The 26,223-nt window shown below is 40.3% G+C and overlaps 1 protein-coding gene across 1 annotated transcript; it reads left to right on the forward strand.

Moving 5' to 3' along the window:
- Positions 1–786: 786 nt before the first annotated feature.
- LOC137260087 (ependymin-related protein 1-like) lies at positions 787–14,819 on the forward strand. Its single transcript, XM_067797780.1, has 6 exons — positions 787–1,216; positions 7,423–7,533; positions 8,624–8,708; positions 9,809–9,982; positions 13,814–13,902; positions 14,173–14,819. Exons 1-6 carry the CDS (start codon positions 1,004–1,006, stop codon positions 14,230–14,232), a joined length of 732 nt encoding a protein of 243 aa, XP_067653881.1. The 5' UTR covers positions 787–1,003; the 3' UTR covers positions 14,233–14,819.
- Positions 14,820–26,223: the final 11,404 nt, after the last annotated feature.

Raw genomic sequence — 26,223 nt, forward strand, 5'->3', positions numbered from 1 at the left:
GGGAACCGATGACATGTGTCAACCAAGTCAGCGAGCCTGACCACCCGATCCCGTTAGTCGCCTCTTACGACAAGCATAGTCGCCTTTTATGGCAAGCATGGGTTGCTGAAGGCCTAGTCTACCCCGGGACCTTCACGGGAAATTGGGACAACACATTAAAGTGAATCATGGATAGTTATATTACTGGCAATCTGATCACTTTCATTTTGGCTTCATTATAGCATGTAGTCAAGGTATTTAAAATGTTCATTACAATCCTGAATTATTTCGAAATGTATTGGTTTTCTTTATGTTGCAGTTTTAAGATACTTTTTTAAAAATTAAGTTGGTAAGAAACTAGGCGTACAAGACACGCGTGAAATATCGTTAGCGTGTTTGGTTTTTTTGCGTGAAAGACGCACGGTTCTACGCTAATGCGAACACTGGTAACGTATTCCAGTTGTGCAGGTAGATGCTCATACTGTTGATCACTGGATTGTCTGGTCCAGGCTCGTTTATTTTCAGACCGAAGCCATACAGGTAGACTACAGCTTTAACCAGCAACATTTTAGTTAAAAGAAATCAATATCACACAACTTTAGGTATACGTCTGCATTAATATGAACATTCTTTAAGGGTATACGTCCGTTGTCTTGGCAGATTGTAGCTCGTCTCATGGCTGACAGCCGGGTTGAAGTCGTACCCAAGTGACCCTTCGGTCACTATTCGCATCTATGACGGGTAAACTTGTGATTCGGTGTTTGTTCTGTTAGATTGCAAGCTTCAACAATTACCCCAACATGTGTCACACGGTCCAAGTCAGCGTCATGTATATCGTGGTATAGTTGTATCCTATAGCGGTTGGCAGGGGCTGCAATAATAAGCTCGGACAGTCAAATTTGTATCATAATTTCAATTTAACGCAGGGGAAATTATTCAACCAACACATGCTCGAACTGGCTGAATCCAATCATCTAACCGAAAACGCCCTTACCCCGGCGCGTGACGTTAACTCAATAGGCACATGACAACAGAACGTTTAACACTTCCTTCATTCGATCGGTATCAAGCAGACGAAAGCAACATGGTGTCTCGCCTCGCCCTCATCTGTACCCTGGCAGTTGTGCTCTACTACCCCGGGGCCACAGCGAAGAACTGCTGTCTCCCCAAACAGTGGGAAGGTTTTCAGGGAGGAATCGGTGGTGTGCAGACAGCTCAAGGGGGACAGGCGGTGCAGGTATGTCGGACATGCTTCGAGTAGATCTACGTCGGTTTTCGCGTCTGTGCAAGTGAAACAAGATATAGATACACGTTGATGCAGGTTTTAATCTAAATCGGGCGGGTACAGATCCTTGAGAAAGGGTGGTGGTATGGTGCACACTGTATGTTCACCCTTAAGTAACCATGGTCGGACATTTAACAAAACAGCAGGACAAAAGGTAGGGCGCGAACCGTCCCCACCCACCACCCGTCTATGCATTTGAAGTTCTGAGATGTTCCATTTGTGTTGTTATTTTGATTACCCTGAAAACAGCCCCTCCCATGAAGTCAGTTAGCTATCAGATGCATGCAGAAACCATTTATGATAATGCATGATAATGTAACCCAATCATGTAGAGTGGTACTCATAATCTCAGGTAAACTGATGCATGGTTTTAAAACATTTAAACTCTTGCGCAAACACCAAGCTACACCAATAGCCCCCACCCCCCCACCAACCTCGACTCTTTCACAAAAAGGTGTAACCATCTCCAGTGACCCGTAACTAACAGTCTTAGTCCCCATACCTCCAGTCCCCATTCCACACAAACCCCCCACCTCTACCTCCACCCCCCCACCCCCAACCCCCCACCTCCACCTCCACCTCCACCCCCAACTTCTTACTGAGTAGGAAAGTAGAAAATGAAATCCTGGTTCATATATTGTGGACCTCAAACCTACCACACAGTCTGCCATCTTGCCCTTTGGTATCACTCTTTTTACATTTTATCATACTCTGTTGTTATGTGCCCTAACTGTGTAATCGATGGCATGGATTGGAGATCTAGGTCATGGTCACATGACTTGTGTCTCGCTCTTGATTCAGGTCCATATGAATCAGGTGACGTGTATTTAAACAACCCAGTTTTTGTTTTTGTATGAGAACATTTTGTCATGGGAGTTGGTTTGATAAGGGTTGTTACATTTAAGTTATTACATTCTAGTGAAATACTGCATGGAAGCTGCAATCAGTCATTGTTACAGTGTTTCATAGATGTGATGCACTGTCACCATATTACATACGTGAAAATTACTGTATATTACATAGGTGAGAAGTACTGTTACCGTATTGCATAGGTGGGAAGTACTGTTACCGTATTACATAGGTGGGAAGTACTGTTACCGTACTACATAGGTGGGAAGTACTGTTACCGTATAACATATATGAGAATTACTGTCACCGTATTATATAGGTGAGAAGTACTCTTACCATATTACATAGGTGAGAAGTACTGTTACCGTATTACATAGGTGAGAAGTACTGTTACCGTATTACATAGGTGGGAAGTACTGTTACCGTATAACATATATGAGAATTACTGTCACCGTATTATATAGGTGAGAAGTACTCTTACCATATTACATAGGTGAGAAGTACTGTTACCGTATTATATAGGTGAGAAGTACTGTTACTGTATTACATAGGTGAAAAGTACTGTTACCGTATTACATAGGTGAGAAGTACTGTTACCGTATTACATAGGTGGGAAGTACTGTTACCGTACTGCATAGGTGGGAAGTACTGTTACCGTATAACATATATGAGAATTACTGTCACCGTATTATATAGGTGAGAAGTACTCTTACCATATTACATAGGTGAGAAGTACTGTTACCGTATTACATAGGTGAGAAGTACTGTTACCGTATTACATACGTGTGAAGCACTGTTACCGTATTACATAGGTGATAATTACTGTCACCGTATTACTTAGGTGATCTGTCTGTCCAAGTTCTATGGATAGTCAACTTCTTTATTGCAGTGGTTGCGAAGTTGACTATCCATAGAACTTGGTTTTCCTTCCATCTCTACAACTATTAAAATGCCTTTCAAAGAAGTCATTTGTTTCACTGTTCCAACTTCTGTGCTTACACCCTTGTAATGCATACCAATAATAGTGATTTGAATCTAAGTTACCTAAAGTTGAATACAATGTTGAGATTTAAATGTTCAATTGGCAAGGTAAAATGATAAGGATTTGCGATCTTAATTCCACTTTATTTGACTTACTCTTCTGTTAAAAGCAAAATTCGATTTCTTTGGTACGTTTTCATTGGAAACAGACTTTGCAGAAGTGTGTAACATTGTTACTGTGTGCCATAGGTGTGAAATGTTGTTACTGTATGCCACAGGTGTGAAATGTTGTTACTGCGTGCCATAGGTGTGAAACATTGTTACTGTATGTCATAGGTGTGATATGTTGTTACTGTATGCCACAGGTGTGAAATGTTGTTACTGTATGCCTCCGGTGTGAAATGTTGTTACTGTATGCCACAGGTGTGAAATGTTGTTACTGTATGCCACAGGTGTGAAATGTTACTGCATGCCACAGGTGTGAAATGTTGTTACTGTATATCATAGGTGTGAAATGCTGTTACTGTATGTCATAGGTGTATATGTTACTGTATGTCATAGGTGTGAAATGTTACTGTATGTCATAGGTGTGAAACATTGTTACTGTATGTCATAGGTGTGAAATGTTGTTACTGTATGCCATAGGTGTGAAACATTGTTACTGTATGTCATAGGTGTGATATGTTGTTACTGTATGCCACAGGTGTGAAATGTTGTTACTGTATCCCACAGGTGTGAAATGTTGTTACTGTATGCCACAGGTGTGAAATGCTGTTACTGTATGCCACAGGTGTGAAATGTTGTTACTGTATGCCATAGGTGTGAAATGTTGTTACTGTATGTCATAGGTGTATATGTTACTGTATGTCATAGGTGTGAAATGTTACTGTATGTCATAGGTGTGAAACATTGTTACTGTCTGTCATAGGTGTGAAATGTTGTTACTGTATCCCACAGGTGTGAAATGTTGTTACTGTATGCCACAGGTATGAAATGCTGTTACTGTATGCCACAGGTGTGAAATGTTGTTACTGTATGCCACAGGTGTGAAATGCTGTTACTGTATGCCACAGGTGTGAAATGTTGTTACTGTATGCCATAGGTGTGAAATGTTGTTACTGTATGTCATAGGTGTATATGTTACTGTATGTCATAGGTGTGAAATGTTACTGTATGTCATAGGTGTGAAATGTTGTTACTGTATGTCATAGGTGTATATGTTACTGTATGTCATAGGTGTGAAATGTTACTGTATGTCATAGGTGTGAAACATTGTTACTGTCTGTCATAGGTGTGAAATGTTGTTACTGTATCCCACAGGTGTGAAATGTTGTTACTGTATGCCACAGGTATGAAATGCTGTTACTGTATGCCACAGGTGTGAAACGTTGTTACTGTATGCCATAGGTGTATATGTTACTGTATGTCATAGGTGTGAAATGTTACTGTATGTCATAGGTGTGAAATGTTGTTACTGTATGTCATAGGTGTATATGTTACTGTATGTCATAGGTGTGAAATGTTACTGTATGTCATAGGTGTGAAACATTGTTACTGTATGTCATAGGTGTGAAATGTTGTTACCGTATCCCACAGGTGTGAAATGTTGTTACTGTATGCCACAGGTGTGAAATGCTGTTACTGTATGTCATAGGTGTGAAATGTTGTTACTGTATGCCATAAGTGTGAAATGTTATTACTGTATGTCATAGGTGTATATGTTACTGTATGTCATAGGTGTGAAAAGTTACTGTATGTCATATGTGTGAAACATTGTTACTGTATGTCATAGGTGTGAAATGTTGTTACTGTATGCCACAGATGTGAAATGTTGTTACTGTATGCCACAGGTCTGAAATGTTGTTACTGCATGCCATAGGTCTGAAATGTTGTTACTGTATCCCACAGGTGTGGAATGTTGTTACTGTATGCCACAGGTGTGAAATGTTGTTACTGTATGCCATAGGTGTGATATGTTACTATATGCCATAGGTGTGACATGATGTTACTGTATGCCATAGGTGTGACATGATGTTACTGTATGTCATAGGTGTGACATGATGTTATTGTGTACCGTAGGTGTGAAATGTTACTGTATGTCATAGGTGTGAAATGTTACTGTATGTCATAGGTGTGAAATGTTGTTACTGTATGTCATAGGTGTATATGTTACTGTATGTCATAGGTGTGAAATGTTACTGTATGTCATAGGTGTGAAACATTGTTACTGTCTGTCATAGGTGTGAAATGTTGTTACTGTATCCCACAGGTGTGAAATGTTGTTACTGTATGCCACAGGTATGAAATGCTGTTACTGTATGCCACAGGTGTGAAACGTTGTTACTGTATGCCATAGGTGTATATGTTACTGTATGTCATAGGTGTGAAATGTTACTGTATGTCATAGGTGTGAAATGTTGTTACTGTATGTCATAGGTGTATATGTTACTGTATGTCATAGGTGTGAAATGTTACTGTATGTCATAGGTGTGAAACATTGTTACTGTATGTCATAGGTGTGAAATGTTGTTACCGTATCCCACAGGTGTGAAATGTTGTTACTGTATGCCACAGGTGTGAAATGCTGTTACTGTATGTCATAGGTGTGAAATGTTGTTACTGTATGCCATAAGTGTGAAATGTTATTACTGTATGTCATAGGTGTATATGTTACTGTATGTCATAGGTGTGAAAAGTTACTGTATGTCATATGTGTGAAACATTGTTACTGTATGTCATAGGTGTGAAATGTTGTTACTGTATGCCACAGATGTGAAATGTTGTTACTGTATGCCACAGGTCTGAAATGTTGTTACTGCATGCCATAGGTCTGAAATGTTGTTACTGTATCCCACAGGTGTGGAATGTTGTTACTGTATGCCACAGGTGTGAAATGTTGTTACTGTATGCCATAGGTGTGATATGTTACTATATGCCATAGGTGTGACATGATGTTACTGTATGCCATAGGTGTGACATGATGTTACTGTATGTCATAGGTGTGACATGATGTTATTGTGTACCGTAGGTGTGAAATGTTACTGTATGTCATAGGTGGGAAATGTTACTGTATGTCATAGGTGTGAAATGTTGTTACTGTATGTCATAGGTGTATATGTTACTGTATGTCATAGGTGTGAAATGTTACTGTATGTCATAGGTGTGAAACATTGTTACTGTCTGTCATAGGTGTGAAATGTTGTTACTGTATCCCACAGGTGTGAAATGTTGTTACTGTATGCCACAGGTATGAAATGCTGTTACTGTATGCCACAGGTGTGAAACGTTGTTACTGTATGCCATAGGTGTATATGTTACTGTATGTCATAGGTGTGAAATGTTACTGTATGTCATAGGTGTGAAATGTTGTTACTGTATGTCATAGGTGTATATGTTACTGTATGTCATAGGTGTGAAATGTTACTGTATGTCATAGGTGTGAAACATTGTTACTGTATGTCATAGGTGTGAAATGTTGTTACCGTATCCCACAGGTGTGAAATGTTGTTACTGTATGCCACAGGTGTGAAATGCTGTTACTGTATGTCATAGGTGTGAAATGTTGTTACTGTATGCCATAAGTGTGAAATGTTATTACTGTATGTCATAGGTGTATATGTTACTGTATGTCATAGGTGTGAAAAGTTACTGTATGTCATATGTGTGAAACATTGTTACTGTATGTCATAGGTGTGAAATGTTGTTACTGTATGCCACAGATGTGAAATGTTGTTACTGTATGCCACAGGTCTGAAATGTTGTTACTGCATGCCATAGGTCTGAAATGTTGTTACTGTATCCCACAGGTGTGGAATGTTGTTACTGTATGCCACAGGTGTGAAATGTTGTTACTGTATGCCATAGGTGTGATATGTTACTATATGCCATAGGTGTGACATGATGTTACTGTATGCCATAGGTGTGACATGATGTTACTGTATGTCATAGGTGTGACATGATGTTATTGTGTACCGTAGGTGTGAAATGTTACTGTATGTCATAGGTGGGAAATGTTATTGTATGGCACAGGTGTGAAGTGTTGTTACTGTATGTCATAGGTGTGAAGATTTGGGTTAGAACTGAACTTCACTAAACATCGCATGTTGTAGGAGGTGACTAACAGGGTTGTCAGGCTCTGATTTGTTTGACACATGTCATCATATCCCAATTGCATAGGTGGACACTCATGCTGTTGATCATAGGATCGTCTGGTCCAGACCACTGCCATATGGCAGAAATATTACTGAGAGGGGAGTTAAGCTCAATCAATCAATCAATCAATTAGTTGATTTGCTTGGAAGAACAACAGCATCTGTCTTCTGTTGTAGACTGTAGCCAAGATTTCCTTTGATGCCATCGGACTTCGGGTGTATGCCTACTCCAACAGCACCACAGCGGCAGGAATGTCCTCCACAAAGCTGATTCAAGACTACAAAACGGTCAGGAACCCACCTTGAAATATTCTTCAGTTAAGATGACATTGCACACAGACTTCTGACATTGTAAAGTGGAAAATTAGTGAAGTTAAAAACTGTGTTATGATCAACTTCTGACTGGCAGTGTGGTATAGGAGCTGGATCTTTTATTCATACATAATTTAAAACTGTTTTGCATCTAATTTATTTACAGAGTTGAAAATTTTATTAATAATAGTTCATTTATCATGCACCTTACTGCATGCAAAATGCATGCTCGAAGCGTCCAAACAGTCTGGTTATTATTATCCTGATCAAGCTGCCTCTGAAGCGCTAGAAGGTTAGTGGTTACATGACATATTCCACCGGGTACCCTTTTTCTGCTGGGTGAACTGAGGCAGTTTTGAACAAACTCGTTTGCTTAAGGTGTTATGTGCTTCATTAAGCAGCAGGACTGAAGTTCTAGATACTCTGAGGAGTCGAGCTGCCGAACATGGTCACCCATCCAGGGACTGGATGAGTTCACTAGTGCTTAACTTCAACTGATTCGTGACCTGAGCTTTGTGCGCAGGACCACATGCCACCACAGCCATATTTTTAAATACGATGGTTCTTAGAGTGTTACAGAGAGAATCAGTCTTGTTCAGTAGTTCCTCAGTTCAGACGAAATGTCAAGCGACCTACTGCTGGAATATACTGAGTGCAATGTGAAAGTAAACTCACTCACTCAGACAATATCTTTGGGATATCCTGAAGAAGTGACCTATTTCACATTTTTTGGGTCAGTACACAAATATTCCATGAACCCGTGAAGATCCAGGGTAGAGGAGATCTTCAGCAACCCAGCCTTGCCACAAAAGGCGACTGATGTTGTAAGAGGCAACAAATGGGATCGGGTGGTCAGACTCACTGACTTGTTGACACATGTTATCAGTTCCTAACTGCACAGATTAAAGCTCATGCTGTCACCAGATTTTCTGGTCCAGCCTCGATTATTTACAGCCCTCTGCCATACAGCTTGAATATTGCTGAGTGCGGCGTAAAACTAAACTCACTTGGTATTCCATGCCCACACATGTAAACATGGCAGTAAACCTAACTCATTCTGTTACAGAATACCATGTATGTTATTGATGTGCTGAAAAGGACGTGTCAGAAGACGAAGACTAATTTGCCTTTTAACGATGGATGCGTGCCTGGTAGGTCTCCATCATCTCTCCTTCATGCCATTTGTTACTCATGTCTTCAGCGCACCATTCTGTTCATTGCAGCACTCTCTTCGTTGCTTCTATTCATAAGTTTAATTCCAGTTTTAATGATAGTCTTTGTCCTTTCCAGTCCTCCTTTCCTTCATCCCTTTGTATACTTGTCCTCATTGGTCCTTCATCCTCTTCAGTCCTTCATCCGTTGTGTACTTTAGTTCTTTAGTTCTTCATATCCTTGTCCTCTTTCCAACCTTCATCCTTCTGTAAATTTGTCCTCTTAAGTTCACCATATCATTGTTCTCTTAACCCCTTCATCCCTTAATATACTCGTCTTCTTTTGTCGTTCGACCCTTTTTTCCTTGTCCTCTATATCCCTTCATATCTTTGTCTGTTTCAATCCTTCATACCCTTGTCCTCTTTAGTCCTTAATCCCCATTTTCTTTGTCCTCTTTATCTCTTTGCACCTGTGTCCTCTTCAGTCCTCCATCCTCTTCATTCCTTCATCCCTTCATATCCTTGTCCTTCTCAATCCTTCATATCCTTGTCCCTTCATCCCATCATATCCTTGTCCTTCTCAATCCTTCCTATCCTTGTCCCTCTCAATCCTTCCTATCCTTGCCACTTCAGTGCTACATCCCTTCATATACTTGTCGTCTTTTATCCTTCATCCCTTTTTTCCCTGTCCTCTACACTTCTTCATATCCTTGTCTTCATCCTTTCATCTTTGTTACCTCTTTTGAGTCATCACCGTCTTCATTCCTTCACCCTTTTTATTCCATCACATCCTTGTCCTCTTTATCAATCAGATAGACAGACATACCACCCTTAAGCAGTAAACAGACCACTCAATCCTAAATGCCCTAAAGATCAGTCACACAACAGTGTCCATATTGTACTTTGTAGATTATATACAGAACAGCAAAAGAAACACACCCTTTTGTTAAATGGAAGATATGATCATGAAAGCTTACTTCTATGAGATTTCATTTTTTTTTACGAAAAGTGCGGGTGTTTTGCTGTTCAGTGTATAAAATATGCATTATATAACAGCTTACTTCAGTGATTCTGCAATATTGTGTTTACATGTGTTTAAGATCAAGCCAAACAGGTGTTTGATATGACACTTGGAGCAGGGAGCGAAACATTACAGACAAGGATCTACTCAATGCGACTGCAACAGCCATCAACACTGTTGGACATCAACCTCAGTGTCACAGAGAAACAGTGTGTCCCTGTTGGGGAAAACTGGGTTGGATCGGTGAACAAAGGTGAGCTGCTAAAACTGTGTATATGTGTGTGCGTGCATGCCTGTCTGTTACCAAGGGTCTGTAACTGCATATGTGTGGCTGGCAGTGAGTGCAGGTGTGTGTGTGTGTGTGTGGATGGGGGAGGGGAGGGGGGATCTGTGTCTTTCTATCAGGGCGCAGGGGTAGTCATTTTGGTTTCAGCATTTGCTCATCATGCAGTAGATGCAGGTTCGATTCCCAATATAGCTGCAATGTATAAAGCCCATTGCTTGAGTCACCCGCCATGATTCTCGCTGGTATATTGCTTAAATCTGCTGAAAGCAGTACTCACTCACTCAGTCTCTCAGTCCCCACTGCTCTGAGATGTTTGTATGTGTAAAAACTGTGTTGGTGTATGTTTCACATATGCAGGACACCGATATTTGTCCTGAATTGCAAACAGATGAAAAGATTTTTAAGATATACATTTGCTTGTAAATTTATCAGAGTGAGTGAGTTGAGTTTTACGCAGCTTTTAGTAATACCCCAGCAATATCACAGCAGGGGACACCAGAAAAGGACTTCATTTCTACCCATGACAAGCAAACACTTTAACCACTAGGCCACCCTACCACCCTAATTTATCAGAATTTGTCTCATGCCAGCATCACATATAGGCTTTCTGTGGACATTGTTTGACTTAGCTAGCTGCGGTCTCCATACGTCCATGCTTTGGCTAATTTATTATTCCCCCGGCATATAATGCGGGTGGATATAGTCAACGCCTCGTCTGTCCGTCCATCTGTAATCATTTTGTCATCTACTGATGACTCTTGATAATTTTCGTTTTCACTTGTTCCAAAAGCTTAAGGGGATGTAGTCAACGCCTCGTCTGTCTGTCTGTCCGTAATCATTTTGTTTCCAGAGCATAACTCTGAAACCGTATTTTTAGACCAAACTTGATAGATATAATGATCTCAACCTATAGTTGTGCCTTTTGCTATTTGCACAATTTTGGCATTTTGATTTTTTTGTTGTTCCATAGAACATTTTAGTCTAGTCGTGGGGCGGGCTTTGTTTCTGGAGCAGAACTCAAAAACCATTCAATATTTGTTTGCAAAACTTGGTAGATATATCAATCAGAAACTAAAGTGATGCCATTTGCTATGCACAGGTTTTTGTTATTTATCGTTTTCACGGTTTCCATGGAAACGTTTCTGACTTTGTCTCAAAAGTGAGAGGTGTGTTTCGTTTCCGGAGCACATCTCAAAATCTTCGTAATATCTGTCAGCAAGAGTTGTTAGATATGTATGGCAGACCCCAAAGTGGTGCCTTTAACTATTTACATTGTTTTTGTTATCTATCATTTTCTCCGTTTCCATGGAAATGTTTCGGACTTCGTCTCAAAATGGAGGGATAGGCGTTGTTTCCGGAGCACAACTGAAAACCATTCAATATGCCGTAAACCAGGAAATTTTTGCGAGTGATAAATTAATACGAAAAGTGCGATGTTTATTATGTCGCATTGATAAATCGTTGCATTTATTTAAAGCTCCTTTCTCATGGCAACGATCGATAGTTTTGCTGATTCAAACAACAAACAGGATGTATGTTTCTTGTGCACTTGCTTCATAAATGGGTCCATATCATCAAGTTGTCACAGAGCAGAGAAATGATGTTTCAGGGAGATAATTAATCAAAGCGAATAAGCTGAAGAATACAATCAACAACAGTACTTGTAAAATGTGTCAGATGATTATAATAGCTTACTACTTCCTTCTTTATTGAGCGATTGTGTGCCGTAATTCAAGTAACATCTTGACTTTCGTCACCTTGAACTTGACGCTCGGACACGATGTTAAATGCTAAAAAATGTGCATAAAGCATTTTTTCACAGGTCATAACCTAGCATGATACGTGCACTAAGGTCCGTAGTGTATGTATAGGTGGTGGTGTGTTGTGTAACACGTTCAGAATAGCATACTTTTACCCAATTGGCTGCCTTTGGGTCACATGTTTGATTTTGACCATTCACAATCCTTATAGCAGACTGTAGCAAATAAGCGTCATTTGAAACTTGTTTTTATCCAGTAGGATTGCTTTTCACAAATCGGAATATGCTCTTGGCAAGGTTGATGTTCAGAGCTTTCGAACGATACCCGCAATCAAACAAATCGCCTCACGTGTTATTTGTACAGAGCTTCGAAAACGTATGTATTTGCCTGTTGTATCCTATTACCGAGCAGAAAGCCATTTATATTTGGGAAAAGATGACATAGATATTATTTGAGACCCCAACGTGGTGCCTTTTGCTATTTACAGTCTTTTGTGATTTATCATTTTCCCAGTTTCCATGGAAACGATTCTGACTTAGTCCTGAAATGGAGGGATGGACGTCGTTTCCGGAGCACAACTCGAAAACTATTCAGTATAATAGTATTACAGCAAAACTTGGCAGATATTTGAGGCAGACCACAAAGTGGTGCCTTTTGCTAATTACAATGTTTTGGCATTTTTATTTTACTTGGTTTCCATGGAAACAATTCTGACTTAGTCTCAAAATAAAGGGATGGACTTCGTTTCCAGAGCACAACTTGATAACCCTTTCATATCTTTCAACAGATCTTGGCAGCATATGAGACAGATCTTGAAGTGGTGCCTTTTGCTGTTAACAGATATATGGCATTTATATTTTTCATGACTTCCATGGAAACGAGGGGCATGATGGGCGAACTGGCTAAGGCGCCAGGCTAATGATCCATCGAGGTTGAGGTTTCAGGATCGAGCCCATCTGTGACAGGGTGTAAAAACCTTGGAGTCAGCTTTGTGTGCAGACTCTTTCAGTGTTGTCACAACCCCTAGTGTACAGTACACAATCCTGTGCACTTAAAAGAACCCACGAATCTGTTGGTATATGACCAGATGGTGGCCTCATGAACAGGTGCATACACCTAGTTGCAGGTACAGCAACGTGCAGTAAACCTGGACAAAGTACTGTGACTATGTGTCCCAGTCCACCCAGCTGTGAATTGGGTACCGCATTGAGAGAGTCACAATAAACTTGGTGCGCCTAGTGGCAGCAACAGTTTAATACTCCCTAGGGAGTTGAGATTGAAATACAATGTGTTGTTGAGATTGGCATTCTGTGATCGAGGAAAAAATACCAGCGCCTTGAGCATGCACTAGTGCTTGGATATGTGTGCTATATAAGTATCCTATATCTAAACGATTCAAACTTAATCTAAGAAAACATCAAGTAACCTTCAGATGATTTGTCCTTTCAAATATGTGGGGGCCAGGGGGATACGTCATCTTCTGATGACTCTTGTTTTCACATTTCTTGTGTCCCAACACAATATGCTGGAATATTGCTAAATGCAGTGTAAAACATTTCTACTTTATTGAACTAGAAACATTAGTTCATTCTTCAGTGTAACTAATTAGGGAGGAAAACTATTGCGATAGAGGAAATCTACATGAACTAAATGAAGCTGAAAGATTGCTCCCAAACTATTGGAGCCTAGATTTTCAAAGCTCTCTTAGTGCTAAGACAGTCGTAAGTGCCATTAACAGTAACTTATGACTATCTAAGGACTAAGAGTGCTTCAAAAATCCAGGCGTTGTATTTTGTGCTTAAAATTTATCAGCGGAAGTCTATCACTAAACTATGAATACTCACACATATTATCAATGCATCGATAGTTAATTTTGTTTCTTCCATTGATTATTTGCTGTTGATGACTAAGCAACAGCAATCCATTGATAGTTTGATGTAGCTTTACAGCCCTAGTAATTATACACTCGACTATATTCTTCAACAGTAATGTAACAATATCAAGCTATAACACCTGTTTCTTTTCCCTATGGTAACAGTGAAGCTGGTTATGTCGATGGGGTACTTCGGCATCACCCCCGGGATCAAAGACCCCTCTGTCTTCAACCCTCCTTCCTTCTGTAAACAGGTAACCTTGACAACGTTCCTTGATTTCACTTTTTATCACTTAATTCATGAGACAATGAATAACGTGTTTATTCGCATGTCTACCATTTCTTCGAAAGGCTTTTGAACCTAGATATTGTGTTGGGTGTGGAACCTGATAATATCTATTTCTGGTGATTTCTGATTTTTTTCACTCAGGTTACTCAGTACTTCAAAAACTTTTTGTAATTTCACAGTGAAATCGTACACAAGTTTCTCAGGCAGTTCTATTTCAAGTTGTTCTATGTTTCAGAACGTAACAAGCAATGATGTCTTCCACCCAGTCCTCAACTACAGGATCTTAAACCTGTAAATGATATGCCTGGCGTCACCATAGCAACATAGATCCTTTCACTATCTGAGCTTTTCGTTTTGCTTCAAACTTTTGGCCAGTCTTTTCTGGTATTTTTTCGGCTATAACTCCTCTTGTCAACCATGGCCTGTCTCTGCAAGAAGACCACTGCCCAGCTTGTCTTGAAGTAGCATTTGTTGACATTTGATCATTATGCTTATACTGTTGCTTATATTGTTGACAGAAACAGGCAAACTTGCAATTTTTGTAATACCTGCAAAGGTTGTCTCCCTGTAAGTGAATGTGAAGTTTGCTTTGGATTTTTGAACAAAGTGTTTGCATATTGTTCTCATCTACACTTGGTAATCTTGTTCACCCTGGCAAAAAATACTGTTTGAATTGAAACAATAAACAAATACAGTTGAAGCTGTCTAAACCGGCACTCATTGCGACTGAAGAAATTATCCAGCGCCGACAAGATGCCAGACTGTAGAGCTGATGATAAATGTACAAGTCATGGATAGGACTGACATTTTATGCTGGTGTTGACAACTTGCCGGATTGAACAGATGCCGATTTTGACAGCTTCCGCTATATGTCTTGTTGCATTTTATTCTTTACTGAAACACAAAAGCATCTCAGTGCAAAGAAGTATGCTTCAGGAACCAGGTGAAAGGAACCATTTTTGTTCCATAGCTAGTTGAAGTCCATTGTAGATAAGTTTTCATGAAGTAGTATATTTTTATTTTTTCTGAATCTCTCAAAAACCCAATTGGTATCAGAATCTTAGTGTTTATGGCATTCTTGTAGTTTTCAAGTATGACAAGCCATTCCATGCCTTTTTTCTTTGTACCTTTAAGTCAGAAGTTTTAGAGAAATGAGATAATTAATATATATTTTTGTGATAGTGTAATTTTTCTGTTCTTCGCTAATATCGTGCGATTTTTTAGGCAACAAACAGAGAAATTGAGAAGATATGATATTTGAACACGTGAGTAAGAATTGTTTCCTTTTTGGGTAGAATGATGGTCATGATGTTGATCACTGGATTGTCTGGTCAGCCTGGATTACAGATTGCTGCCATATAGCTGAAATATTGCTAACAGCAGTGTTACACAACTTACAGATGAAGATGATAGTACCTTGAACATGCTGGAAAAAAACAGTCCTCAGCAACCCATGCTTGTCGAGGCTCCCTGTATTGGTTAACATAATCATGTCATTGTATCATGTAGATCGATGCTCATGATGTTGATCACTGGATTGACAGGGCTTCTTACACATATTCTGCAACCTGACTGATTGTGGTGGGGTATTGGTAGAATATTGGTAAAAGCGTGGTAAAGTCAAAATCTCTTACTCACTGCTTGCTACTGGCAGTAAATCGGATGATAGACTTCAGTTAGGTGGAAGGTCATACAAGTTAAAATATACTGAGTCAAAAAAGAAACTTCACAAAAAGTGATTTTTAAAAATAATGAATAATTTTTCTCGGATGATACATCTATGAATCCGAAATGGGACCCCTATCTTTCGACTCTTGAAAAACGTAAGCAAAACCCACTCAAACCCATCCATTCGTCGTGCAAATGACGTTAGTGCCAAACAGGTTTTGCACGTGCAGTCGATCACGTGATCTTCGCATCGACGTTTTATTCATTTGCACGTGTTTGCATTGGCCTCAAGAATTGACTAAAACATTTTTAAATCACAGTTCTAACGGTACTTTAGAAACCTCCGTTGAGCCGGAAGCTGGCAGGGGTAATGGAGGCGAAGAACCAACTGAATACCACAAGTGGCGCTTAAAATGTTGAATAAAACATATTTCACTTGAGTAATTATTAAATATGGGGTTGGAAATCGGAGAGCACAACCTAGTCAGGAAATGGGAGTGTACCTTTGATGATGGCGATATTTTTTTTTGACACGAAAAATACTTTCTGAACCGAAGTGAGGGAAGTGTGTTGCCAACCTTTCCTCGCTTCGCTCGCATATATGAAGACTAGTCATTTTCTCTACGCTGCGCAACCCCATTTGCGCTACAATTTGCCTGTGAGTCGTTCGAGCCCCGGACATTTGTAACCTTGATCCGAACAGCTTGACAAACGACGACTTCTTAATGATTGCATCGAACACAAATCAAGCAATAATTTCTTTGATTTTCATCACATCGAGGGATCCGTGAAGGTGCGAGGTAGAATTTATCTTCAAACAGCCCAACGGGAACGGGTGGTCGGACTCGCTGACATGGTTGAAATATCGTATCCCAGTTGCATAGAGCGATGCTCATACTGTTGACCAGTGGATTGTCTGGACTCGGTTATTTACGGACTGGAAGATTGTTGGATGTATCTCTTTTCTCATCAACAGCAACGTCTCATCAACCTTTCAGTTTCACAAATATTGAAAGTTCTGTAAAAAGGTAATAAATGTTTTCCCGATCAGTATCTTCAAAAACCGATAACCATGATCTGATAAAAAAAGCCCAACCTAACACAGTTTGCGCCCATTTAGAAGAAAATAATTCGCGTTTTTTTCCCCAAATTGATTAAAGCATAACGATTATTATTGATGTTTGATTAGTAGCATAATGCACATTACAGATTAATAATGTGTGTGGAAACTCAGGTTCATTTGATCGAGTGAGTGAATGAATACGTTTTACCCTTCTTTAAGAAATATCAGAGCGGGGAACACCAGAAATGTACTCCACACATTGTACCCATGTAGAGAATCGAACCCGTTTTTTCGGTGTGAGGACAGTGGGTTAGCTTTGTGGTTAAAGCTTTCGCTCGTCGCGCAGAAGAACTGAGTTCTTCTGCAGTGTGTGCAGCCCACTCCTGGTGTCCTCTTCCTCAATCACTCTACGGCGTGGCAAACGAAGGCTAGCACTAACCACTAGGCTACCCCACCGCCCCATTTGGTGGAGAATATGATATGAGAATAAATCCATGTGACTTCGCAGGGGGAAAATCGTGACGTAAAATGGTGTGAAAACGAAGAATTATGTTTTTTAATTCTCATGGAAAAGAGTGAAAATGCAACTTTTCATTTGAGCCTTGACCTATTGTATAGAAGCCACTCCCATCAGCTGACCAGGTAATAGATTCTCCCCGGTTCTCGGGTCTGTACCCCTGAATAGTGTTTCCCGAATGACCCAGCGCTTTCTTCACATCTTTATCAGGCATGGACCATTCGAAGATGTGATGGAGTGACTTTATCAAGAGTTTTTTCCCATCTGGTGAGACATCTGCAGCCAGGGGACCTTTGTTGGCGATGGAGATGGGTAAGGTCAAAAGTGTCTTAACAGCGGTCGGGGTTCCGCTTGTCCACCCGCTTGACGGCAATTGTCCAAGAGTACTTCCACTTCCGGTTGCTTCAGAGAACACGTAAACATTTCCCGAAGCATCAACGATAAGTGCTTCGGACGAGGGATGATTCCATCTGAAGTAACGAGAAGACTAAAGTGAAGTTATATCTCTGTGATGGTATTTTAAAACGTGGGACTTTTTGTTTCCCTGCCTAGTAATCCATATTCGGGTTATAAAACAAAGACTGGTTTTAAGACTGTAGAGCTGATGATAAATGTACAAGTCATGGATAGGACTGACATTTTATGCTGGTGTTGACAACTTGCCGGATTGAACAGATGCCGATTTTGACAGCTTCCGCTATATGTCTTGTTGCATTTTATTCTTTACTGAAACACAAAAGCATCTCAGTGCAAAGAAGTATGCTTCAGGAACCAGGTGAAAGGAACCATTTTTGTTCCATAGCTAGTTGAAGTCCATTGTAGATAAGTTTTCATGAAGTAGTATATTTTTATTTTTTCTGAATCTCTCAAAAACCCAATTGGTATCAGAATCTTAGTGTTTATGGCATTCTTGTAGTTTTCAAGTATGACAAGCCATTCCATGCCTTTTTTCTTTGTACCTTTAAGTCAGAAGTTTTAGAGAAATGAGATAATAAATATATATTTTTGTGATAGTGTAATTTTTCTGTTCTTCGCTAATATCGTGCGATTTTTTAGGCAACAAACAGAGAAATTGAGAAGATATGATATTTGAACACGTGAGTAGGAATTGTTTCCTTTTTGGGTAGAATGATGGTCATGATGTTGATCACTGGATTGTCTGGTCAGCCTGGATTACAGATTGCTGCCATATAGCTGAAATATTGCTAACAGCAGTGTTACGCAACTTACAGATGATAGTACCCTGAACATGCTGGAAAAAAACAGTCCTCAGCAACCCATGCTTGTGGAGGCTCCTTGTCTTGGTTAACATAATCATGTCATTGTATCATGTAGATCGATGCTCATGATGTTGATCACTGGATTGCCAGGGCTTCTTACACATATTCTGCAACCTGACTGATTGTGGTGGGGTATTGGTAGAATATTGGTAAAAGCGTGGTAAAGTCATAATCTCTTACTCACTGCTTGCTACTGGCAGTAAATCGGATGATAGACTTCAGTTAGGTGGAGGGTCATACAAGTTAAAATATACTGAGTCAAAAAAGAAACTTCACAAAATGTGATTTTTAAAAATAATGAATATTTTTTCTCGGATGATACATCTATGAATCCGAAATGGGACCCCTATCTTTCGACACTTGAAAAACGTAAGCAAAACCCACTCAAACCCATCCATTCGTCGTGCAAATAACGTTAGTGCCAAACAGGTTTTGCACATGCAGTCGATCACGTGATCTTCGCATCGACGTTTTATTCATTTGCACGTGTTTGCATTGGCCTCAAGAATTGACAAAACATATTTAAACCAAAGTTCTAACGGTACTTTAGAAACCACGGTTGTCAAATTTGTAACGTGAACGTTGCAGTCGTACTGTGTATGACTTGCGAGGTCGTCTACGACAAACTGGCTCCACTTCTGATCGCCCAATGTTGGGTCGTCCACGTGTGACGTTACGAGCAGAAGACCGTCAAATTATCCAACGTCACCTACGTAACAGATTTCTGCCAGCTACACAAACCAATACTGAGATGTTTAGAGGTCCTCACAGACCATTCGAAATCGGTTGCGGGACTGTCAGTCTCCATTCGAATTTTTATTCTTGTGATTGACATTCTGTATACCCATGTTTTGGAACGGCGGTGTAGCCTAATGGAACTGATTGTGGGACTGTCAGTGTATTGAGTACGTGACACAGATCTCAGTAATGCAATTATAACAATTAAACCATCTTACCATCTCTTGTGCTCTTGTTGCCCTGAAGAAAGAATGTGAAGTTTCTTTTTATCCCCCTGGCATGTAATGCGGGTGATATATTCGACGCCTCATCCGTCCGTCCGTAATCATTTTGTTTCCGAAGCATAACTCAGAAACCGTTCAATATTTTTAGACCAAACTTGAAAACATGATAGATATAATAATCTCAACCTATACTTGTGCCTTTTGCTATTTACAGAGTTTTGGCATTTTTACTTCTTTTTTTATAGTTTTTCCATGGAACATTTTGGTGTCTAATGGGAAGGTGGGCTTCGTTTCCTCCGGAGAACTCAAAAACCGTTCAGAATTTTTCTGCAAAACTTGGTAGGTATATCAATCAGAACCTAAAGAGGTGCTGTTTGCTATTTATCGTTTTTGGGAGTCACCATTTTCTCGGTTTCCATGGAAACCTTTCGGACTTAGTCTCAAAATGGAGGGATGGGCTTCGTTTCCAGAGCAGAACTCAAAAGCCATTCAGTATGTTTCTGCAAAACATGGTAGATATATCATTCAGAACCTAAAGTGGTGCCTTTCGCTATGTACAGAATTTTGGAATTTGTTATTTTCTCGGTTTCCATGAGACAGTAGTATGTCATCTTCCGATGACTCTTGTTTGCTGTGGTGGTAGTACTCTTTTCCGGAACAGGACTTTAAAAGTGGCCACTATTTCTTCACCAAACTTTGCACACGGGTAGACCTGGTGGCTTACTTGTGCCATTTATTACTTTTGGAATTCTGAATAATACATGATTTGTGTTTCCATGGCAACACGTTTGGCTCCTTCCACTCTGCCATCTGCACACCAATACATCTGACATAATCATAAGTAGCAGACATAATTATGTACATGTATGAAGAGTATTTTGCCATGGCGGGGTACATTGATGACTTTGTCTTCTTGTTTACGCCGTTTTAAACTGGAAGATATTGCTGACATCACAATGAACGACGAACCGTCTACGTCTGGGTCGTTGTGACAGATTGCCTCTGTTACGTACTGGACAGTGGCCTCTGACGTAGTGAACAGAGCTGCTTGAAAGAACGGTCGTTCGAGCCCCGGACATTTGTAACCTTGATCGGAACAGCTTGACAAACGACGACTTCTTAATGATTGCATCGAACACTAATCAAGCAATTATTTCTTTGATTTTCATCACATCGAGATCCGTGAAGATGCGAGGTAGAATTTATCTTCAAACAACCCAACAGGAACGGGTGGTCGGACTCGCTGACATGGTTGAAACATCGTATCCCAGTTGCATGGAGCGATGCTCATACTGTTGACCAGTGGATTGTCTGGACTCGGTTATTTACGGACTGGAAGATTGCTGGATGCATCGCTTTTCTCATCAACATCAACGTCTCATCAACCTTTCAGTTTCACAAATACTGAAAGTTCTGTAAAAAGATAATAAATGTTTTCCCGATCAGTATCTTCAAAAACCGATAACCATGATCTGATAAAAAAAGCCCAACCTAACACAGTTTGCGCCCATTTAGAAGAAAATAATTCGCGTTTTTTTCCCCAAATTGATTAAAGCATAACGATTATTATTGATGTTTGATTAGTAGCATAATGCACATTACAGATTAATAATGTGTGTGGAAACTCAGGTTCATTTGATCGAGTGAGTGAATGAATACGTTTTACCCTTCTTTAAGAAATATCAGAGCGGGGAACACCAGAAATGTACTCCACACATTGTACCCATGTAGAGAATCGAACCCGTTTTTTCGGTGTGAGGACAGTGGGTTAGCTTTGTGGTTAAAGCTTTCGCTCGTCGCGCAGAAGAACTGAGTTCTTCTGCAGTGTGTGCAGCCCACTCCTGGTGTCCTCTTCCTCAATCACTCTACGGCGTGGCAAACGAAGGCTAGCACTAACCACTAGGCTACCCCACCGCCCCATTTGGTGGAGAATATGATATGAGAATAAATCCATGTGACTTCGCAGGGGGAAAATCGTGACGTAAAATGGTGTGAAAACGAAGAATTATGTTTTTTAATTCTCATGGAAAAGAGTGAAAATGCAACTTTTCATTTGAGCCTTGACCTATTGTATAGAAGCCACTCCCATCAGCTGACCAAGTAATAGATTCTCCCCGGTTCTCGGGTCTGTACCCTTGAATAGTGTTTCCCGAATGACCCAGCGCTTTCTTCACATCTTTATCAGGCATGGACCATTCGAAGATGTGATGGAGTGACTTTATCAAGAGTTTTTTCCCATCTGGTGAGACATCTGCAGCCAGGGGACCTTTGTTGGCGATGGAGATGGGTAAGGTCAAAAGTGTCTTAACAGCGGTCGGGGTTCCGCTTGTCCACCCGCTTGACGGCAATTGTCCAAGAGTACTTCCACTTCCGGTTGCTTCAGAGAACACGTAAACATTTCCCGAAGCATCAACGATAAGTGCTTCGGACGAGGGATGATTCCATCTGAAGTAACGAGAAGACTAAAGTGAAGTTATATCTCTGTGATGGTATTTTAAAACGTGGGACTTTTTGTTTCCCTGCCTAGTAATCCATATTCGGGTTATAAAACAAAGACTGGTTTTAAGACTGTAGAGCTGATGATAAATGTACAAGTCATGGATAGGACTGACATTTTATGCTGGTGTTGACAACTTGCCGGATTGAACAGATGCCGATTTTGACAGCTTCCGCTATATGTCTTGTTGCATTTTATTCTTTACTGAAACACAAAAGCATCTCAGTGCAAAGAAGTATGCTTCAGGAACCAGGTGAAAGGAACCATTTTTGTTCCATAGCTAGTTGAAGTCCATTGTAGATAAGTTTTCATGAAGTAGTATATTTTTATTTTTTCTGAATCTCTCAAAAACCCAATTGGTATCAGAATCTTAGTGTTTATGGCATTCTTGTAGTTTTCAAGTATGACAAGCCATTCCATGCCTTTTTTCTTTGTACCTTTAAGTCAGAAGTTTTAGAGAAATGAGATAATAAATATATATTTTTGTGATAGTGTAATTTTTCTGTTCTTCGCTAATATCGTGCGATTTTTTAGGCAACAAACAGAGAAATTGAGAAGATATGATATTTGAACACGTGAGTAGGAATTGTTTCCTTTTTGGGTAGAATGATGGTCATGATGTTGATCACTGGATTGTCTGGTCAGCCTGGATTACAGATTGCTGCCATATAGCTGAAATATTGCTAACAGCAGTGTTACGCAACTTACAGATGATAGTACCCTGAACATGCTGGAAAAAAACAGTCCTCAGCAACCCATGCTTGTGGAGGCTCCTTGTCTTGGTTAACATAATCATGTCATTGTATCATGTAGATCGATGCTCATGATGTTGATCACTGGATTGCCAGGGCTTCTTACACATATTCTGCAACCTGACTGATTGTGGTGGGGTATTGGTAGAATATTGGTAAAAGCGTGGTAAAGTCATAATCTCTTACTCACTGCTTGCTACTGGCAGTAAATCGGATGATAGACTTCAGTTAGGTGGAGGGTCATACAAGTTAAAATATACTGAGTCAAAAAAGAAACTTCACAAAATGTGATTTTTAAAAATAATGAATATTTTTTCTCGGATGATACATCTATGAATCCGAAATGGGACCCCTATCTTTCGACACTTGAAAAACGTAAGCAAAACCCACTCAAACCCATCCATTCGTCGTGCAAATAACGTTAGTGCCAAACAGGTTTTGCACATGCAGTCGATCACGTGATCTTCGCATCGACGTTTTATTCATTTGCACGTGTTTGCATTGGCCTCAAGAATTGACAAAACATATTTAAACCAAAGTTCTAACGGTACTTTAGAAACCACGGTTGTCAAATTTGTAACGTGAACGTTGCAGTCGTACTGTGTATGACTTGCGAGGTCGTCTACGACAAACTGGCTCCACTTCTGATCGCCCAATGTTGGGTCGTCCACGTGTGACGTTACGAGCAGAAGACCGTCAAATTATCCAACGTCACCTACGTAACAGATTTCTGCCAGCTACACAAACCAATACTGAGATGTTTAGAGGTCCTCACAGACCATTCGAAATCGGTTGCGGGACTGTCAGTCTCCATTCGAATTTTTATTCTTGTGATTGACATTCTGTATACCCATGTTTTGGAACGGCGGTGTAGCCTAATGGAACTGATTGTGGGACTGTCAGTGTATTGAGTACGTGACACAGATCTCAGTAATGCAATTATAACAATTAAACCATCTTACCATCTCTTGTGCTCTTGTTGCCCTGAAGAAAGAATGTGAAGTTTCTTTTTATCCCCCTGGCATGTAATGCGGGTGATATATTCGACGCCTCATCCGTCCGTCCGTAATCATTTTGTTTCCGAAGCATAACTCAGAAACCGTTCAATATTTTTAGACCAAACTTGAAAACATGATAGATATAATAATCTCAACCTATACTTGTGCCTTTTGCTATTTACAGAGTTTTGGCATTTTTACTTCTTTTTTTATAGTTTTTCCATGGAACATTTTGGTGTCTAATGGGAAGGTGGGCTTCGTTTCCTCCGGAGAACTCAAAAACCGTTCAGAATTTTTCTGCAAAACTTGGTAGGTATATCAATCAGAACCTAAAGAGGTGCTGTTTGCTATTTATCGTTTTTGGGAGTCACCATTTTCTCGGTTTCCATGGAAACCTTTCGGACTTAGTCTCAAAATGGAGGGATGGGCTTCGTTTCCAGAGCAGAACTCAAAAGCCATTCAGTATGTTTCTGCAAAACATGGTAGATATATCATTCAGAACCTAAAGTGGTGCCTTTCGCTATGTACAGAATTTTGGAATTTGTTATTTTCTCGGTTTCCATGAGACAGTAGTATGTCATCTTCCGATGACTCTTGTTTGCTGTGGTGGTAGTACTCTTTTCCGGAACAGGACTTTAAAAGTGGCCACTATTTCTTCACCAAACTTTGCACACGGGTAGACCTGGTGGCTTACTTGTGCCATTTATTACTTTTGGAATTCTGAATAATACATGATTTGTGTTTCCATGGCAACACGTTTGGCTCCTTCCACTCTGCCATCTGCACACCAATACATCTGACATAATCATAAGTAGCAGACATAATTATGTACATGTATGAAGAGTATTTTGCCATGGCGGGGTACATTGATGACTTTGTCTTCTTGTTTACGCCGTTTTAAACTGGAAGATATTGCTGACATCACAATGAACGACGAACCGTCTACGTCTGGGTCGTTGTGACAGATTGCCTCTGTTACGTACTGGACAGTGGCCTCTGACGTAGTGAACAGAGCTGCTTGAAAGAACGGTCGTTCGAGCCCCGGACATTTGTAACCTTGATCGGAACAGCTTGACAAACGACGACTTCTTAATGATTGCATCGAACACTAATCAAGCAATTATTTCTTTGATTTTCATCACATCGAGATCCGTGAAGATGCGAGGTAGAATTTATCTTCAAACAACCCAACAGGAACGGGTGGTCGGACTCGCTGACATGGTTGAAACATCGTATCCCAGTTGCATGGAGCGATGCTCATACTGTTGACCAGTGGATTGTCTGGACTCGGTTATTTACGGACTGGAAGATTGCTGGATGCATCGCTTTTCTCATCAACATCAACGTCTCATCAACCTTTCAGTTTCACAAATACTGAAAGTTCTGTAAAAAGATAATAAATGTTTTCCCGATCAGTATCTTCAAAAACCGATAACCATGATCTGATAAAAAAAGCCCAACCTAACACAGTTTGCGCCCATTTAGAAGAAAATAATTCGCGTTTTTTTCCCCAAATTGATTAAAGCATAACGATTATTATTGATGTTTGATTAGTAGCATAATGCACATTACAGATTAATAATGTGTGTGGAAACTCAGGTTCATTTGATCGAGTGAGTGAATGAATACGTTTTACCCTTCTTTAAGAAATATCAGAGCGGGGAACACCAGAAATGTACTCCACACATTGTACCCATGTAGAGAATCGAACCCGTTTTTTCGGTGTGAGGACAGTGGGTTAGCTTTGTGGTTAAAGCTTTCGCTCGTCGCGCAGAAGAACTGAGTTCTTCTGCAGTGTGTGCAGCCCACTCCTGGTGTCCTCTTCCTCAATCACTCTACGGCGTGGCAAACGAAGGCTAGCACTAACCACTAGGCTACCCCACCGCCCCATTTGGTGGAGAATATGATATGAGAATAAATCCATGTGACTTCGCAGGGGGAAAATCGTGACGTAAAATGGTGTGAAAACGAAGAATTATGTTTTTTAATTCTCATGGAAAAGAGTGAAAATGCAACTTTTCATTTGAGCCTTGACCTATTGTATAGAAGCCACTCCCATCAGCTGACCAAGTAATAGATTCTCCCCGGTTCTCGGGTCTGTACCCTTGAATAGTGTTTCCCGAATGACCCAGCGCTTTCTTCACATCTTTATCAGGCATGGACCATTCGAAGATGTGATGGAGTGACTTTATCAAGAGTTTTTTCCCATCTGGTGAGACATCTGCAGCCAGGGGACCTTTGTTGGCGATGGAGATGGGTAAGGTCAAAAGTGTCTTAACAGCGGTCGGGGTTCCGCTTGTCCACCCGCTTGACGGCAATTGTCCAAGAGTACTTCCACTTCCGGTTGCTTCAGAGAACACGTAAACATTTCCCGAAGCATCAACGATAAGTGCTTCGGACGAGGGATGATTCCATCTGAAGTAACGAGAAGACTAAAGTGAAGTTATATCTCTGTGATGGTATTTTAAAACGTGGGACTTTTTGTTTCCCTGCCTAGTAATCCATATTCGGGTTATAAAACAAAGACTGGTTTTAAGACTGTAGAGCTG

The sequence above is a fragment of the Haliotis asinina genome, chromosome 13 (genome assembly GCF_037392515.1).
Source record: "Haliotis asinina isolate JCU_RB_2024 chromosome 13, JCU_Hal_asi_v2, whole genome shotgun sequence".
Classification (NCBI taxonomy): domain Eukaryota; kingdom Metazoa; phylum Mollusca; class Gastropoda; order Lepetellida; family Haliotidae; genus Haliotis; species Haliotis asinina.